We start from the raw sequence: 20,556 nt of genomic DNA, 5'->3' as shown, positions 1-20,556 counted from the left end.
CTCCGAGTTAGTGAACCGGGGTACAGCCTAAGTGTTATTTCGGAGATTTCATAAAATCAAACTAAGGATGCTCTTCTAGTCCCGAGTAGATTAGGGTTCCTGTGCATTGATTTTAGACGGTCGAAGTTCCTTCGATGCCATTTTTCTAAAGATTTAAACAATTCTTTAAAATCTCTATGTTTGTGACCCCGGTACACACTGTGAGACATTTTTCGTGATTACTTAAAACTATCTAAAAAGGACACGAAATCTTTGGAAGACTTTGGCTTTCACTATTTGGAGCCCTTTTCGGTCAAATGTACTTTACAATGCCTTTTATGAGAAATCAAACATATTTTCAAAAATCCTCCGATTTAGTGAACCAGGGTACACGCATGAGTGTAATTTCGGAGATTTCATAAAATCAAACTAAGGATGCCTCTTCTTTTCCCCGTGTAGACTTAGAGTTCCTGTGCATTGAATTCTAAATGGTCGAAGTTCCTTCCGATGCCATTTTTATAAAGATTTAAACAATTCTATAAAATCTCTATATTCGGTGACCCCGGTACACGATTGTGAGGCATTTTTCGTGATTACTTAAAACTATCCTAAAAAGCCAACACGAAATCTTTAGAAGACTTTGGCTTTCACTATTTGGGGCCCTTTCGGTCAAATGTACTTTACAAGGCCTTTTTATGAGAAATCAAACATATTTTCAAAAATCGTCCGAGTTAGTGAACCGGGGTACATGCTTAAGTGTTATTTCGGTGATTTCATAAAATCAAACTAAGGATGCCTCTTCTGGTCCCCGAGTAGACTTGGGGTTCCTGTGCATTGAATTCTAGATGGTCGAAGTTCCTTCCGATGCCAGTTTTCTACAGATTTAAACAATTTTTTAATATCACTATAATCAGTCACCCCCGGTACACGACTGTGAGGCATTTTTCGTGATTACTTAAAACTATCCTAAAAGGCAACACGAAATCTTTGGAAGACTTTGGCTTTCACTATTTTGGGCCCTTTCGGTCAAATGTACTTTACAATGCCGTTTCATGATCAAACATATTTTCAAAAATCCTCCAAGTTAGTGAACCGGGGTACATGCCTGAGTGTTATTTCGAAGATTTAATAAAATCAAACTAAGAATGCCTCTTCTGGACCCCGAGTAGACTTATGGTTCCTGTGCATTGATTTCTAGACGGTTGAAGATTCGTTCGATGCCATTTTTCTAAAGATTTTAACAATTGTTTAAAATATCTATGTTCGGTGGCCCCCGGTACTTGCTTGTGAGGTTATTTTCGTGATTACTAAAAACTATCCTAAAAAGCCAACACGAAACCTTTGGAAGACTTTAGCTTTCACTATTTAGGGCATTTTCGGTCAAATGTACTTTAGATTACCTTTTTATGAGAAATCAAACATATTTTCAAAAATCCTCCGAGTTAGTCAACCGGGGTACACGCCTGAGTGTTATTTCCGAGATTTCATTAAATCAAACTAAGGATGCCTCTTCTGGTCCCCGAGTAGACTTATGGTTCCTGTGTATTGATAATTAGACGGTCGAAGTTCGTTCCGATGCCATTTTTCTAAAGATTTAAGCAATTTTTTTAAATTCTATATTCAGTGACCCACGGTACACGACTATGAGACATTTTTCGTGATTACTTAAAACTATCCTACAAAGGCAACACGAAATCTTTGGAAGACTTTGGCTTTCACTATTTGGGGCCCTTTCGGTCAAATGTACTTTACAATGCCTTTTTATGAGTAATCAAATATATTTTCAAAAATCCTCCGAGTTAGTGAACCGGGGTACACGCCTGAGTGTTATTTCGGAGATTTCATAAAATCAAACTAAGGATGCCTCTTCTGGTCCCCGAGTAGACTTATGGTTCATGTGCATTGATTTCTAGACTGTTGAAGATCTTTCCTATGCCAATTTTCTAAAGATTTTAACAATTGTTTAAAATCTCGATGTTCGGTGGCCCCCGGTACACGCCTGTGAGGCAATTTTCGTGATTACTTAAAACTATCCTAAAAAGCCAGCATGAAACCTTTGGAAGACTTTGGCTTTCACAATTTGGGGCCCTTTTGATCAAATGTACTTTAGAGTGCCTTTTATGAGAAATCAAACATATTTTCAAAAATCCTCCGAGTTAGTGAACCGGGGTACACGCCTAAGTGTTACTTCGGAGATTTCATAAAATCAAACTAAGGATGCCTCTTCTGGTCCCCGAGTAGACTTAGGGTTTCTGTGCATTGAATTCTAGATGGTCGAAGTTCCTTCCGATGCCATTTTTCTAAAGATTTAAACAATTCTTTAAAATCTCTATATTCAGTGACCCCCGGTACACGACTGTGAGGCATTTTTCGTGATTACTTAAAACTATCCTAAAAAGCCAACACGAAATCTTTGGAAGACTTTGGCTTTCACTATTTGGGGCTATTTCGGTCAAATGTACTTTACAAGGCCTTTTTATGAGAAATCAAACATATTTTCAAAATCCTCCGAGTTAGTGAACCGGGGTACATGCCTAAGTGTTATTTCGCAGATTTCATAAAATCAAATTAAGGATGCCTCTTCTGGTTCCCCGAGTACACTTAGGGTTCTAGATGGTCAAAGTTCCTTACGATACCATTTTTCTAAAGATTAAAACAATTCTTTAAAATCTCTATGTTCGGTGACCCCCGGTACACGACTGTGAGGCATTTTTCGTGATTACTTAAAACTATCCTAAAAAGGTACCACAAAATCTTTGGAAGACTTTGGCTTTCACTATTTGGGGCTATTTCGGTCAAATGTACTTTACAAGGCCTTTTTATGAGAAATCAAACATATTTTCAAAAATCCTCCGAGATAGTGAACCGGCGTACATGCCTGAGTGTTATGTCGGAGATTTCATAAAATCAAATTAAGGATGCCTCTTTTGGTCCCCGAGTACACTTACGGTTCTAGATGGTCAAAGTTCCTTCCGATGCCATTTTTCTATAGATTTAAACAATTCTTTAAAATCTCTATATTCGGTGACCCCCGGTACACGACTGTGAGGCATTTTTCGTGATTACTTAAAACTATCCTAAAAAGTCAACACGAAATCTTTGGAAGAGTTTGGCGTTCACTATTTGGGGCCCTTTCGGTCATTTGTACTTTACAATGCCTTTTTATGAGAAATCAAACATATTTTCAAAAATCCTCCGAGTTAGTGAACCAGGGTACACGCCTGAGTGTTATTTCGAAGATTTAATAAAATCAAACTAAGGATGCCTCTTCTGGTCCCCGAGTAGACTTATGGTTCCTGTGCATTGATTTCTAGACGGTTGAAGATCCTTCCGATGCCATTTTTCTAAAGATTTTAACAATTTCTTAAAATCTCTATGTTAAGTGACCCCCGGTACACGTCTGTGAGGCAATTTTCGTGATTACTTAAAACTATCCTAAAAATCCATCGCAAAACCTTTGGAAGACTTTGGCTTTCACTATTTGGGGCCCTTTCGGTCAAATGTACTTTAGAGTGCCTTTTTATGAGAAATCAAACATATTTTCAAAAATTCTTCGAGTTAGTGAACCGGGGTACACGCCTGAGTGTTATTTCGGAGATTTAATAAAATCAAACTAAGGATTCCTCTTCTGGTCCCCGAGTAGACTTAGGGTTCCTGTGCATTGAATTCTAGACGGTCGAAGTTCGTTCCGATGCCATTTTTCTAAAGATTTAAACAATTCTTTAAAATCTCTATGTTCGGTGACCCCGGTACACGACTGTGAGACATTTTTCGTGATTACTTAAAACTATCCTAAAAAGGTACCACGAAATCTTTGGTAGACTTTGGCTTTCACTATTTGGGGCCCTTTCGGTCAAATGTACTTTACAGTGCCTTATTATGAGAAAGCAAACATATTTTCAAAAATCCTCCGAATTAGTGAACCGGGGTACACGCGTGGGTGTTATTTTAGAGATTTAATAAAATCAAACTAAGGAGGCCTCTTCTGGTCTCCGAGTAGACTTAGGGTTCCTGTGCATTGATTTCTAGACGGTTCAACTTCCTTCCGATGCCATTTTTCTAAAGATATCAACAATTCTTTAAAATCTCTTTGTTCAGTGACCCCCGGTACACGCCTATGAGGCAATTTTCGTGGTTACCTAAAACTATCATAAAAAGGCGACACGAAACCTTTGGAAGACATTGTCTTTCACTATTTGGGACCTTTTCGGTCATATGTGCTTTGCAGTTTTGCATTTGATGAGAAAAGAAACATATTTTCAAAAATTCTCCGAGTTAGTGAACCGGGGTACATGCATGTGTGTTATTTCGGAGATTTCATAAAATCAAACTAAGGATGCCTCTTCTGGTCCCCGAGTAGACTTACGGTTCCTGTGCATTGAATTCTAAGTGGTCGAAGTTCCTTCCGATGCCATTTTTATAAAGATTTAAAATATTCTGTAAAATTACTATATTCGGTGACCCCCGGTACACGATTGTGAGGCATTTTTCGTGATTACTTAAAACTATGCTAAAAAGCCAACACGAAATCCTTGGTAGACTTTGGCCTGCGCTATTTGGGGCTATTTTGGTCAAATGTACTTTACAAGGCCTTTTTATGAGAAATCAAAATTATTTTCAAAAATCCTCCGAGTTAGTGAACCGGGGTTCATGCCTGAGTGTTATTTCGGAGATTTTATAAAATCAAACTAAGGAAGCCTCTTCTGGTCCCCGAGTACACCTAGGGTTCTAGATGGTCGAAGTTCCTTCCGATGCCATTTTTCTAAAGATTTAAACAATTCTTTAAAATTTCTATATTCAGTGACCCCCGGTACACGACTGTGAGGCATTTTTCGTGATTAATTAAAACAATCCTAAAAAGGCAACACGAAATCTTTGGAAGACTTTGGCGTTCACTACTTGGGGCGCTTTCGGTCATTTGAACTTTACAATGCCTTTTTATGAAAAATCAAACATATTTTCAAAAATCCTCCGAGTTAGTGAACCGGGGTACACGCCCGAGTGTTATTTCGGAGATTTAATTAAATCAAACTAAGGATGCCTCTTCTGGTTCCCGAGTAGACTTATGGTTCCTGTGCATTGATTTAAAGACGGTTGAAGATCTTTCCGATGCCATTTTTCTAAAGATTTTAACAATTGTTTAAAATCTCTATGTTCGGTGGCCCCGGTACACGCCTGTGAGGCAATTTTCGTGATTACTTAAAACTATCCTAAAATGCCAACGCGAAACCTTTGGAAGACTTTGGCTTTCACTATTCGGGCCCTTTCGGTCAAACTAAGGATGGCTCTTCTGGTCCCCGAGTAGACTTAGAGTTCCCGTGCATTGATTTTTAGACGGTTAAAGTTCATTCTGATGCCATTTTTCTAAAGATTTCAACAATTTTTTATAATCTCTATGTTCGGTAACACCCGATACGTGCCTGTGAGGCATTTTTCGTGATTACTTAAAAATATATTAAAAAGGCAACACGAAACCTTTGGAAGTCTTTGGCTTTCACTATTTGGGGCCCTTTCGGTCAAATGTGCTTGATAATGCCATTTTATAAGAAATCAAACATATTTTCAAAAAATCCTCCGAGTTAGTGAATCGGGGTACACGCTTGAGTGTTATTTCGGAGATTTCATAAAATAAAACTAAGCATGCCTCTTTTGGTTCCCGAGTAGATTTAGGGTTCCCGTGCATTTATTTTTAGACGGTCGAAGATCTTTCCGATGCCATTTTTCTAATGATTTCAACAATTCTTTAAAATCTTTATGTTTGGCGACCCCCGGTACACGCCTGTGAGGCATTTTTCGTGATTATTTAAAACTATCTTTAAAAGGCAACACGAAACCTTTGGAAGACTTTGGCTTTCACTATTTGGGCCCCTTTCGGTCAAATGTGCTTTGCAGTGCCAATTTATGAGAAATCAAACATCTTTTCAAAAATCCTTTGACTTACTGAACCGGGGTACACGCCTGAGTGTTATTTCGGAGATTTCATAAAATTAAACTAAGGATGTCTGTTATAGTCCCCGAGAAGACTTAGAGTTCCGGTGCATTAATTTCTATACAGTCGAAGTTCATTCCTATGCCATTATTCTAAAGATTTCAATAATTCTTTAAAATCTCAAGGTTCGGTGACCCCCGGTACACGCTTGTGAGGCATTTTTCGTGATTACTTAAAACTATACTAAAAAGGCAACATGAAACCTTTGGAAGACTTTGGCTTTGACTATTTGGGCCCTTTCGGTCAAATGTGCTTTACAGTGCCATTTTATGAGAAATCAAAAATATTTTCAAAAGTCCTCCGAGTTTGTGAACCTCAGATACATGCCTCTTTTGGTCCCCGTGTAGACTTAGGGTTCATGTGCATTGATTTTTAGACGGTTGAAGTTCCTTATGATGCCATTTTTCTATAGATTTCAATAATTCTATAAAATCTCTATGTTCAGTGACCCCGGTACACGCCTGTGAGGCATTTTTCGTGATTACTTAAAACTATCCTAAAAAGGCAACACGAAACCTTTGAAAGACTTTGGCTTTCACTATTTGGGGTCCTTTCGGTCAAATGTGCTTTACAGTGCTATCTTATTAGAAATCAAACATATTTTCAAAAATCCTTCGAGTTAGTGAACCGGAGTACACGCATGAGTGTTATTTCAGAAATTTCATAAAATAAAACTAAGGATGCCTCTTTTGGTTCCCGAGTAGATTTAGGGTTCCTGTGCATTGATTTCTAGACGGTCGAAGTTTCTTCCGATGGCATTTTTCTAAAGATTTCAACAATTCTTTAAAATCTCTATGTTCAATGACCCCCGGTACTCGCTTGTGAGGTATTTTCGTGATTACATAAAACTATCCTAAAAAGGCAACACGAAACCTTTGGAAGTCTTTGGCTTTCATTATTTGGGGCCCTTTCGATCAAATGTGCTTTACAGTGCCATTTTATGAGAAATCAAACATATTTTTAAAAATCCTCCGAGTTAGTGAACCGGGGTACACGCCTGAGTGTTATTTCGGAGATTTCATAAAATCAAACTAAGGATGTCTCTTTTGGTCCCCGAGAAGACTTAGAGTTCCGGTGCATTAATTTATAGACGGTCGAGGTACACGCTTGTGAGGCATTTTTCGTGATTATTTAAAACTATTCTAAAAAGGCAACAAGAAACTCTTGGAAGACTTTGGCTTTGACTATTTGGGGCCCTTTTGGTCAAATGTGCTTTACAGTGCCATTTTATGAGAAATCAAACATATTTTAAAAAATCCTTCAAGTTAGTGAACCGGGGTACACGCATGAGTTTTATTTCAGAGATTTCATAAAATTAAACTAACGATGGCTCTTTTGGTCCCCGAGTAGACTTAGGGTTCCTGCGCATTTATTTCTAGACAATCAAAGTTCTTTCCGAAGCCATTATTCTAAAGATTTCAACAATTATTTAAAATCTCTATGTTTGGTGACCCTCGGTACACGCCTGTGAGGCATTTTTTGTGATTATTTAAAACTATCTTAAAAACGCAATACGAAACCTTTGGAAGACATTGGCTTTCATTATTGGGAGCCCTTTCGGTCAAATGTGCTTTGCAGTGCCATTTTATGAGAAATCAAACATCTTTTCAAAAATCCTTTGAGTTAGTGAACCGGGGTACACGCCTGAGTGTTATTTCGTAGATTTCACAAAATCAAACTAAGGATGTCTCCTCTGGACCCAGAGAAGACTTAGAGCTCTGGTGCATTAATTTCTAGACGGTTGAAGTTCATTCCGACGCCATTTTTCTAAAGATTTCAATAATTCTTTAAAATCTCTATGTTCGGTGACCCGGTACACACTTGTGAGGCATTTTTCGTGATTACTTAAAACTATCATAAAAAGGCAACACAAAACCTTTGGAAAACTTTGGCTTAGACTATTTGCCTTTCGGTCAAATGTGCTTTACAGTACCATTTTATGAGAAATCAAAATATTTTCAAAAATCCTCCGAGTTAGTGAACCCGGGTACACGACTAAGTGTTATTTCGGAGATTTCATAAAATCAAATTAAGGATGTCTCTTTTGGTCCCCGAGTAGACTTAGGGTTCATGTGCATTGATTTCTAGACGGTTGAAGTTCCTTATGATGCCATTTTTCTAAAGATTTCAACAATTCTTTAAAATTTCTATGTTCGGTGACCCCCGGTACACGCATGTGAGGCATTTTTCGTGATTACTTAAAACTATCCTAAAAAGGCAACACGAAACCTTTGGAAGACTTTGGCTTTCACTATTTGGGTCCTTTTGGTCAAATGTGCTTTACGGTGCCATTTTATGAGAAATCAAACATATTTTGAAAAATCCTCCGACTTAGTGAACTGGAGTACACGCTTGGGTGTTATTCGGAGATTTCATAAAATCAAACTAAGTATGCCTCTTCTGGTCCCCGAGTAGACTTAGGGTTCCTTTGTATTGATTTCTAAACAGTCGAAGTTCCTTCTGATGCCATTTTTCTAAAGATTTTAACAATGCTTTAAAATCTCTATGTTCAGTGACCCTCGGTACACGCCTGTGAGACATTTTTCGTGATTACTTAAAACTATCATAAAAAGACAACACGAAACCTTTGGAAGATTTTGGTTTTCACTACTTGGGGCCCTTTCGGTCAAATGTGCTTTATAGTGCCATTTTATGAGAAATCAAACGTATTTTCAAAAATCGTCTGAGTTAGTGAACCGGGGTACACGCCTGAGTGTTATTTCGAAGATTTCATAAAATCAAACTAAGGATGTCTCTTATGGTCCCCGAGTAGACTTAGGGTTCCTTTGCATTGATTTCTAGACGGTCGAAGTTCATTCCGACGCCATTTTACTAAAGATTTCAACAATTCTTTAAAATATCTATGTTCGGTGACCCTAGGTACACGCCTGTGAGGCATTTCTCGTGATTCCTTAAAACTATCTTAATAAAGCAACACGTAACCTTTGGAAGACTTTCGCTTTCACTATTTGGGGCCCTTTCGGTCAAATGTGCTTTATAGTGCCTGTTAATGAGAAATCAAACATATTTTCAAAAATCCTCCGAGTTAGTGAACCGGTGGTACACACCTGACTGTTATTTCGGATATTTTATAAAATCAAACTAAGGATGCCTCTTTTTTGGTCCCGGAGTAGGCTTAGGGTTCTTGTGCATTTATTTTAGACGATCGAAATTCCTTCCGATGCCATTTTTCTAAAGATTTCAACAATTCTTTTTCACCAGGTACCCCTGTGGTTTTTCAAAATTCATGGGGTACCCCTGGTTTTAAAAAAATGCACAAGGTACCCTTATTGTTTCAATAAAATGCACTAAATGCCATTAATGACTAACGACGTTAAGTTTCCGTTAGTCATTAACCCTAATTAGCCCTCTAACTCTAATTAAGCCTTCTAACCCTAACCCTGTAACACCTCCACACCCACCCCCAACCTAAACCCTAACCCTAACTACCACCCACCCACTACATCCCCCTTCTACCTCCCCCAGCCCCTCCCCCACCCCACAACCACCCTCCCCTCATCTCGCAGCCCCCACCCTTCCCCCCACCCTTCCCCCACCACCCCCGTCGAATTCCCCCTCCCCAACCCCACCACCCCTGTCGAATACCCAAAATTGACCCACCACCACCCCTGCTTACCCCACTCCCGCCGCCAAATCGACCCATCACCGTCGAACTGGGCTAGAAAAACCACCTCCTTCTTCTTCATTTCTTTTTCTCTCTCCTTCTTCTTCATCGATTTTTTTAAATTTCGAAAATGGTTTTCGAAATTAATTTCAAAATTGGTTTTCGAAAATGGTTTTCGCAAAAGGTTTTCGAAAATAGTTTCGAAAATGTTTTCGAAAATGATTTTAAAATGATTTCGAAAATGATTTTTGAAAATGATTTTGAAAATGATTTTTGAAAATGATTTCGAAATTGATTGAAATTAGTTTTAGAGGGGGGTGGTGGTGGTTGCTGCTAGGGGAGCAGGGATGATGCCGGGGTAGGGTGGGGGTGGAGATGGGGGTGGTGGTGGTCGCTGCTAGGGGATAGGGATGCTGCCGAGGGTGGGTGTGGGGTGGGGGTGTGGTGGTTGCTGCTAGGGGAGCAGTGATGCTGCCGGGGGTGGGGGTGGGGTGGGGGTGGGTTGGGTGGGTGGGTTGTAGGATTAGGTTAGGGTTTAGTTAGTTAATTAGGGTTTAATTAGGGTTTAGTTAGTTAATTAGGGTTTAATTAGGGTTTAATTAGGGTTAGAGGGGTTAATTAACCCTAATGACTAACGGAAACTTGACACCGTTAGTCATTAAGGGCATTTCGTGCATTTTACTTAAATAATAAGGTACCTTGTGCTTTTTTAAAAAACTAGGGGTACCCCATGAATTTTGAAAAACCACAGGGGTACCTGGTGAAAAAACCCTTAATATATCTATGTTTGGTGACCTTAAAACTATCCTAAAAAGGCAACACGGAACCTTTGGAAGACTTTGGCTTTCACTATTTGGGGTCATTTCGATCAAATGTGCTTTGCAGTGCCATTTTTTGAGAAATCAAACATATTTTTAAAAATACTCCGACTTAGTGAGCCGTACACGCGTGAGTGTTATTTCGGAGATTTCATAAAATAAAACTAAGGATGCCTTTTTTGGTCCCCGAGTAGACTTAGGGTTCATGTGCATTGATTTCTAGACAGTCGAAGTTCCTTCCGATGCCATTTTTCTAAAGATTTCAACAATTCTTTAAAATCTCTATGTTTGGTGACCCCCGGTACACGCTTGTGAGGCATTTTTCGTGATTACTTAAAACTATCCTAAAACGACAACACGAAACCTTTGGCTTTCACTACTTGGGTCCCTTTCGGTCAAATGTGCTTTACAGTGTCATTTTATGAGAAATCAAACGTATTTTCAAAAATCCCCGAAGTTAGTGAACCGGGGTACACACCTGAGTGTTATTTCAAAGATTTCATAAAATCAAACTAAGGATGTCTCTTCTGGTCCCCAAGTAGACTTAGGGTTCCTGTGCATTGATTTTAAAAGTCGTTGTTTTTCCGTTCTAAGGAGTGGGAGTCCTTATATATATCCTCCCACGTCCCCATGAGGCAAACTACGGCCTCCAATGCTCAGAAGCCGGGATCGTCAAAAAGTATGATGTATGCCTTTAATTTTGGCCATTTACGGACTTCTATGCACCCAGGTATAATTTTTGCTTGAAACTTTTATAGGGGCGCCGGCATGACTTATAACACATTTTAGGTGCTTGGCACCCTCTGCATCCCCCCCAAAAATGGTTTCAAATACCGCATTTATGCTTCTTCGGTGTAGCCTTAGAATGGCCCTAAAATTATCATAAAAGGCGTCCTAGATCTTCTCTAAGAAGTGTTAGTCCTTATATATACCCTCCCATGTTCCCATGAGGCATCATATGGCCTCCGGTGCTTAGGCTCCGTTTACGTCCAAAAGCGTGACTTATAGCCTTCAATTTTGGCTCTTTTATTTGGGGTCGTTTTTTTACTACCCTGAGCCTGGACATATTTCTCGTTTGAAACCTTTCAAGGGGATTCTGCACGACTTATAACTTATCGCTGGTGCTTCGCACCATCTGATCGCCCTAGAATGCTTTCAAATATACCAATTATGATTTTCTTGTGTAGAACTGGAATGTCCCCGTAATGGTCGTAAAAGTCATCGTTTTTCCGTCCTAAGGAGTGGGAGTCCTTATATATACCCACCCACGTCACCATGAGGTATCCCATGGCCTCCGGTGCACGGGTAACGTCAAAAAGTGTGATTATAGCCTTCGATTTTGGTCGTTTTCGTACTTCTCCGGACCCGGACATATTTTTCACTGGAAACCTATATAGGGGAACCGACACGAATTATAACATATCATGGGTTCTTGGCACCCTCTACATCTCCCCATAATGCCTTCAAATACCACATTTATGGTTCTCATGTGTAGCCATGGAATGGCCCTAGAATGACCGTGTTAGTCCTTTTATATACCTTACTAGTTATTAGGCCGGGCTATGCCCCGGGTAAGAAAAATTTCATTTATTAATATTGTACTTTGATATGATATCACTAAATACAACTTGGTCTAGTGGTTAAAACTTTAATACATGAACTTGAGGTCACGGGATCAAAACCTATACTACGTAATTTCTACTTTTTTTTCATTGTACATGGATTACATGAACTAAAACTCCCTAGGGAGAGCGCCACGTGGCATCGTTCCTGGTTTACGCACGCCTTTTAATATATTAGTATAGATAAGGACGTGTTAGTCCTTATTATATATAATGTCACAATGAGGCATTCGACTACCTCCGGTGCTTGGGCTCCATTTACGTCCAAAAGCGTGACGTATACGGTATAACCATCAATTTTGGTTGTTTTGGGGCTATTTTTGGATTACCTTGAGCTTGGACATATTTATCATGTGAAACCTTTCTAGGGGCTCTCGGGTGCTGACATCCTCTGCAACGCCCTAAAACGCATTCAAATACCCCAATTATAATTTTCTAGTTTAAATACAGAATGTCTCCGGAATGGTCATCAAAGTCGTCAATTTTTCGTTCTAAGGAGTGGGAGCATGATGATATAATGTGGGAGAAGGGGTAATTGGTGCAGGGTAATTATCCAAGTATGTATTGAGACCTTTTATAAAGCCCGAATTTTTTTACAAAAAGCCAAATATTGAAGCACTGTAAAATTAGGCACATAACGCCTAACGGAGTAGTGATTAAAAGAGGTTAGGAAATAATGGTTCAATTACTTTTAAAAAAAAAAGCACAAAAACAAGAGCTACTAAAAAGTCAAGAATAGACATTTTTTGTTTTTTGTAAAGGTACGGAAAGAACATTAGGCTACCCTCCTCTCGAGGGGAATACCTAATGTATCAGATACAAGAATGGAAGTAAGAGAAGAATTATTTCAAGGGGACACATCGAAATTAGAAAACACTAGGTGCCCTACATTGGCTATCCAATCAGCAGCAAGATTCGCTTCTTTGAATACATGACGAATTTGGTACGAGGTAAATTGAGTGAGCATGATCCGACAATCAGTAATAATATTAGCAACCTTCCATGGAGTAGACCAAAGATTCTTAAGGGCTTTTATGACTAGCAGGTTGTCACCTTCAATAATGATGTTCTGAATACCCAGGAATAAGGCTAACTTGATACCTTGTTGAAGAGTTGTGGCTTTCGCAATGAGAACTGAAGTGTGGCCTAGATTGAAAGCTTTGGCATGTAAAAGCTGACCTTCATGATTACGGATGATAATATCGGCCGCTGCATCTGAACCTCGAACTGAACCATTAAAGTTTAATTTGAAGAAAGATGAGGAGGGGATTCCCATGCTATAAGGGTAGCCAAGGGACGAGGGGTATGAGGAAGGGGGTAAGCTCTTGTAAGAGGAGAACCAATAGCATGGCAAGCATCCACTTGTAAGCGGCACATCCATTCTTCATGAGCAAAGTTAGCTCTGTGAACAATATGTTGAGGGAACATCTTGTCATTATTGAAAATCAAAGGATTTCTCTATTTCCAAATACTCCAAAAAAGAAAAATGAATTTTGGTAAGGTATGTCATTAATTGAAAGGGGAATCCCTTTGACTTTAACAAGAAGGTGATGGGGCAGAATGGGATTAGCTTGCTAACATCCCAAGTATGATCTGTTGTGATGAAATTTTCTAGTTTTACATCTAAATCGATATTATTTCGATCTATTTTTAGTATATCACATAGATTTTTCTGGCAAACCTAGTTGTCGAGCCAGAAGTTCACGTTGTGCTAAAATTCTTCCACATATAAGAATCCTTGGCTTTTGGCGCGTACTCAAAAAATGATTTGTTAGATAAATATTTTTCTTTGATTAAGGTTGACCAAAAAGTGTGTTTTTGAGTAACTATATTCCAACCAAGCTTGGCTAAGAAAGCTTTATTTACGCGGTAAAGTTCGTCTAAGCCCCAAACCACCCTGAGATTTATGAGAACAGATAGTTTACCATGCTATAAGCAGAATGCTATTTTTATCTTTAGTTTGTCGCCTGAAAAACTGACGATGCGTTGAGTTAATAGATTTACAGATATCAGATGGAATTAGGGCTGATGAGCAAGTATAAGCTGGAAGAGCTTCCAGATTAGACTGGATAAGGGTATGCCTGTCAGCTTTTGAGAGGAAGCCAGATTCCCGATGTTGGATTTTCTGCAGGGCCTTAGCTAGGATATGGCGATAGTCCCTTTTTGTAGGATAGTAGGAGCTGAAAAAACTCCTAAATACCTACCAAGGCAAGACTTAGATGTCATATTGAAGAAGCTAGCAAGAGAAGCTTTTCGAGCATTAGGGATTTTATTTGAAAGGACCAACGCTGATTTGTGAAAGATAACCAATTGTCCCGACATGAGGCAAAAATCATTAAGAATATTTTTTAGAGTATTGCAAGCTGTAGATGTAGCTTTACAGAAAACAAGATTGTCATCATCGAACATTAAACACGGTATTTGGGAACCTCTTGGACAAATCTTAAACCCCAAACCTTATTCAGGTTTGGCGCTCTTAACCACTAGCTTTTGGATGAGAACATCCATATAAATAATAAACATATATGGGGAGAAAGGGTCACCTTGACGGAGACCTCTTGAAGGTTTGAACCAGTCTGTGGTACTACCATTAATTTTCAGAGAGTAAGAAACAATAGTAACACACTGTTTTACCCAATGAATCCATTTTGATGGAAATCCCAATTTGAGCAAAGTTTGCCATAAGAAATCTCATTCAATGCGATCATAAGCTTTTTCCATATCGAGTTTCAAAGCGCACCATCCTATTTTACTAGTGGGCTTTTAGAAGGAGTTTAGAATTTCATGTATAGGATATTATCATGAATATATCTATCTGGGGTGAAAGCGTTTTGAAAGAGGGCTAATATTTGCTTTGAGAATTGGGCATAATCTCTGGACAAGTAGTTTAGAAATTGCTTTATAAATTGTTAAAATTAAGCTTATTGGCCGAAAATGGTTTGGCGTTTTCGGAGTTGTAATTTTTGGGATAAGTGTGATGATCGTATGGTTTAGAGATGCAGGAAGACAACCATGGTGAAAAAAAATATGAATAGCTAGGCAAATTTGAGGCCCCACTACTGGCCAATAAGCATGGAAAAATTTAGGTCCAAAACCATCAGGTCCTGGCGCTTTATGCGGATTCATGTTGAAGAAGACCGATTATATGTCCACGTCAGAGAAGTGTGCTATTAGGTTAGTAGCATCCTCATAAGTGACAAAAGGCTTGAGAAAGGAGAGGTCCAACTGACGTTCAGAATTGGATGTTGAAGTAAATCTTACTTTGAAAGACTCGGTAAGAAGATCGTTAATGCCAGAGGGCGAATCAATTCATTGATTCATAGGATCTTGGAGTCTAAAGATGGTAGTGTTGACAATTCGTTTTTCATTTTGTTATGAAAGAAAAGTGAATTACGATATCCTTGAGTAAGCCACTGTTTACGACTAAATTTGCCCCAATTAGATTGGCCAAAAAGCAATAATTGTTCTCTTTGATGAATGAGACAATTAATACGCTGAACCAAGAACGGGTTAAACAGTTGAGCCCATATTCTTTGCTGTAGAGAGACAATTTTCTCGCTATTTTCAGTTAACTTATTATTCGTGTGACCAAAAAGAAGCTTTGCCCAACTCTTAAGATGGACCTTAATTTGCGAAAGTTTGTGCTAGATTCTAAAAAATCTAGAGCCCTGGATGGATTGAGCCCGCACTTTTTTAATGATTTGATGCGGTTGTTGGTCAATTGTCCAAGCATTTTGAAATTGAAAGGGTGGTGCTCTGGATATTGCATTAAATTTGGAATCAAAAATAAGAGGAGCATGGTCTGAGACTGTGAAGGCGCCATATGATGCTTGACATTGAGGAAATATAGCTATAAAAGAACTGCTTGCAATTGCATGGTCTAGTCTTTCAAAGATCGACTGATTGTACAACACTTTTTTCCAAGAAAAAGAATTTTGGATTAAAGGTATGTCTTGTGCATTTGTATTAGTTAGGAGAGATGGAAGGCGAACTAATTGGTTGGTGGAGAGCGGATGACCTCCCAATTTATCATCAAATGAAATCATTTCGTTAAAATCTCCAAGAGTTATCCAAGGCATTGTACAAGAAAGTGTGAACGCTTCTAAATATTGCCAAAACTCGGGCTTATGTTGTTCTTGAGCTGGTCCATATACACCCGATATAATAAATGCTTGGTGCAAAGGTTTGAAGTTAACATTCAAGTGTGCACACCGATTTAATAAAGTATGACTAGTAACATCAATATTGCTATTATTATTCCAAACTATCCAAAGACCACCACAATGATTAATGGGGTCGATGATTAATTTGTTATCAAAGTGTAATGCTTTGAGGATTTTTAAACTATTTTGATGTGAAGACACCGTTTCAAGAACAAACATGATATCCAGTTTATGTTTGTTTCGTAAGAACACAAGTTTCGCAAGAGCTTCAGGTTTCTTGCCGCCTTGAATATTCCAACTAAGGATCTACATATGATAACCAATTTGTCAAGAAGGGGTGCAAAAAGCATTGAGTTGCTATAGCGGATGGATAAAATCCGAGTCCTTGGGGTTAAAATGAATTTTTGTGTGACATAATCATAATAACATTCTTATTAAGTGTCAAGCACTTGGTTCCATAGCAAGTGTCAAGCACTCGGTTCCATAGGGTGTTAACAACCCATTCATTAGTGTTAGTTTGGAAACAAAAACTAAGCAGTGGCAAGGAAATACAATTACACAAGGGAATATAATGAACAAAGTAAATAAAAATTCATCTCAATTGCAATATTAGGTGCATCAGCTTGATGTGGCGTAAGTTTCGAGTGATAGAGAAGCAGGGTGCACACTTGAAGCTGAGAGTTTAGGGGAAGGGCAAGCAGTAGTAACATGATGGTGTTGAGCTTGGCTTAGCCATAGTAGTGGGGAGTATGCAATAGACTATGTCCGATATGGGGTAGGGGAACAACCCCAAATAAACAGAATGAAGCCCAAAATCCAAGACAGAACAACGAAACCATAAGCAAGGAAAGGCCACCGAGGTGATAGGAGAATTCCGGTGCCACTGGACCACCAGGATACCATGTTAGGGTCTGAAACAACATCCGAGGGAGGGGAAGGGAAATTAGGGGAATTTTTTGATAATACAGAACAAAAAAAACCGAGACTAACATGAAAAATAGCTTTTGCTACTGGTAAGCTCAATAGGTATACTAGTAATTCTAGTATGTTGCATTGCCAAGCATTGAGAAGAGTGCTAAGGTATTTGAATAAAACCTTGGATTATGTCATAACTTACAAAGGACAACCTTCTATTCTAGAAGGTTACTCGGATGCTAGTTAGATTTCCAATAAGGAAGATTATTTATCCACAAGTGGATAGGTGTTTCTTCTTGGAGGAGGTGATATTTCATGGACATTCAAGAAGCAAACATGTATAACTAATTCAACTATGACATCGGAATTCATTGCATTGACATCTTGTTACCAAGAAGCGGAATGGCTAAGGAATATGTTGAGTGAGGTTGACTTGTAGGTCAAACCTATGTCACCTCTTGCTATTCGTTGTGATAGTGCATAAACCATAGCTAAAGCTTATAGTGAAGTCTACAATGGCAAGTCAAGACACATTGGAGTTAGACATAACTATGTGCGTGAAATGATAAGGAATAGTTGTATAACTATTAATTTTGTTCGGTCTAATTTGAACTTGGCGGATACGTTTACTAAACCGTTGTCAAGGGAACTAGTGAACAAAATGAACAAAGGGATGGGTCTTAAGACTATTGAACAACCTATGGTGAAGGAAAACTCAATTTGACGTCTAATACAACATTAGATCTCAAATTCAATGAGGATAGTACTTCTCTAGAAGGTTGGGAGCACTTGTTTAATACATCCCAAGGTTAGTGCTTGTTGCTACAATGTTAAGAGGTTGAATTCATTTCTTAATAAATCTTTGATTAAGTGCTCAACTGTAGGAGCATGTTCGTAAAGATTTACCTATATAAGCTAGCGATTTGGCCGCTTCACCAAGTCTATGGCTTGACTTGGAACACTTATGAATGGATATGGACACCAATGCTTCATATGTTGGAGGTTAAGAACTTAGTTTATGCTTATGTGTATTAGTATCTTCAATAATTTTTGGTGATTATATGATTCAAAGCTTTGTTTATCATTATTACGATCGAAATTATTGTAAAGTTACTTTTACTAAGTGGAGAATCAATCGTAAGATATTTCCATGATGCATGAGCATGTTTTGTTTGTGATTTATAGCAAGTTGAAAAAACATCTGAGGTCGGTTGTGGAGGCCGACATAGGGGTTAACAGGACAGTTATCCAAAGGGAGAAAAATGTTGATCGGTCCGATTAGGGATAGGGGAAATGGCAGGAGTAGTGCAATTGGACTTAAGGATGGATGCATAATTGGGTTGATCAGAGGGAACTGACATGAAGGGACAAGAAAAAGGAGAAGGCAAGGTAACTGAGCAGGGCAGTAATGGAGGGTGGTACTGTAAGAAAAATGATGGGAACTGAGCAGGGCAGTAATGGAGGGTGGTACTGTAAGAAAAAGGATGGGAAGAGCAACAAGGGTATAAATAGTGCAAAGAGGGCCTGAAGAAATACTAAAGGGGAGGGGAAAATGGAGCGACAAGAGATGAACCCACACCCCAACACACTGGAAGCCAATGACAAACATCAAGGGGACAAATTAAATCATGACAATAAGAAGTGAAAAGACAAATAAGAAGAACATAGAAGGGCAAGGAACTTCCCTGGATTGGTGGGTAGGATCCCATGATTGCTAGCCGGTAGCGAGTGAAGACCACACGGAAGAGGGTTGAGTGGCAAATCTGACAAGATTGGCTTATAATCTTCATTAGAAAGCAAATTAATTGCGAAATTAGTGTAAATTTTACACATCTCGAGGTCAACTGGAGGGATTTGCCATCTAGCCATTGAAGAGTCATCATGGAAGCTCGTTAATCCAAAAGGGGGAGACTGAGGATACTTGGTGGCGTGCCTTGGGAACCAAGTTCTCGAAATTGCGCGAAAAAGGCAATGATTGCCATGGGAAGATTTGTTTTTTCTATATTGGATTTTCCGGGAGAGTTGGTCGAAGAGGCTTGTGGAAGACAAGGAGGCAAAAGGAGGGTTTTGAATTGAGCAGTTGCAGGAAGGAGGCTTGATGAAGAAGGCGGGGGTTGGGGGCTTTTCCGTTTTTTTCTCTTTTTCTTTTTCTTTCTCTCTCCAAAACTTAGGAGCACCTTGCTGTTTCGTTATATAAAACTAGCTTTATATGCACGCGACGCGTGTGGAAACAAACAAAAGGTCAATTGCGTAATAATATATGCAAAAACTTATTCATAAAGTTCATTGTATATTTTTCTTTTGTTTTTTAAAAGCCAATAAATTAATGATGATGTAAATATTTTGTTAACTGAGGATATAATAGAGGAAGGTGATCAAACAATGTATACATGCAAGTTGCAGTCGTAAAACAAGTTAGAACTTAGAAGTTGTAGGTTTTCCCGCCGAAAATAATCTCTCATCGCCCATTCAAGGATGGACTTCCCTGACGCAGATGAGCTTCAGTGGCTAGAGGCCAATCAGGAGGAGGAAGTGGAAGTACAGGAGGAGGAAGCGGAATTACAGGAGGAGGAAGAGTCCCCATTTGGACTGAAAGTAAGAGGCGAACGAATATACGAAAACGAAGATGAACTATTTGAATCGGAAGAAATACCTCAATCTCCTGAACAACAATCTCAAATTCAGATTCGGTCTAGCGAGAAGAAGCGTCATCGAACTCGGCTGGAAATTGATGATGATGATGAGTGTGCTAGGGTTAGCGTTAGGGTTAGGGTTACAACTGAACACGAAAATGACAAGTATTTGTCCCGCTATGCATCTGAAATAGATGGCGATTGTGTGCCAATCACCGCTCCCTCTGGCTCTGGTGAACGGGTCTATGCCAAGCTTGACAAGCAATTTTTTTCAGTTGCTAACAAGTTCAATATGGCAACCAAAGCTAGCGATATCGGTATGTTACCACCTACAAACTCTAGATACTAATCTGGTTTTTGGTGTTAGATATTTTCCTTACTCTTGTTACAATTCCTTACAGGGCTTATCTCAGAGCCAGTATGTGCTTTGCTTCAAAAAGCAGAGCAGGATGCACTGTTAAAGGTACTCCTCTTTCTTCACCCTCAAAGTCTATGATAATTCACACCATTTATCTATATGAATAATTTCATTGTACCCATTTTTATATCTGGTGTTATTTTTATTTAATATGTTGCTGTAGGCTTTGCAGGCTAGTTCTGATGTCCAAAACACTTCAATATCTCCAGAAACGTCAATTATGACCGAAGAACTTTGGGTAAACAAATATGCTCCAAAATCTTTCACTGAGCTTCTTAGTGATGAACAAACAAATAGAGAGGTACGTATGTTGACATTCATGTTTTGCTAATATATCATATATGAACTCTTTACCAACTGGCTTTCATTCTTTTCACATTGATTCTCCTAAATT

At 38.9% G+C, this 20,556-nt stretch overlaps 1 protein-coding gene across 4 annotated transcripts in view; it reads left to right on the top strand.

Annotated features, from left to right (window-relative positions):
- The first annotated feature begins 19,487 nt into the window (after nucleotides 1-19,487).
- Nucleotides 19,488-20,556, top strand: part of LOC104889818 (uncharacterized) — a 29,363-nt gene continuing 28,294 nt past the window's right edge. For 2 of the 4 annotated variants that reach the window (XM_048640102.1, XM_010675138.4), the window contains exons 1-3: nucleotides 19,490-20,061; nucleotides 20,146-20,207; nucleotides 20,326-20,463. In XM_048640102.1, coding sequence (XP_048496059.1) covers nucleotides 19,587-20,061; nucleotides 20,146-20,207; nucleotides 20,326-20,463 — 675 coding nt within the window. In that variant the 5' untranslated portion in view covers nucleotides 19,490-19,586. Of the gene's footprint in view, nucleotides 20,062-20,145; nucleotides 20,208-20,325; nucleotides 20,464-20,556 lie in introns of all 4 variants that reach the window. The other 2 variants (XM_048640103.2, XM_010675139.3) reach the window with 2 other exon arrangements.

The sequence above is a fragment of the Beta vulgaris genome, chromosome 3, assembly GCF_026745355.1.
Source record: "Beta vulgaris subsp. vulgaris cultivar EL10 chromosome 3, EL10.2, whole genome shotgun sequence".
NCBI lineage: Eukaryota > Viridiplantae > Streptophyta > Magnoliopsida > Caryophyllales > Amaranthaceae > Beta > Beta vulgaris.
This window is presented reverse-complemented; position numbering and strand designations above follow the sequence as displayed.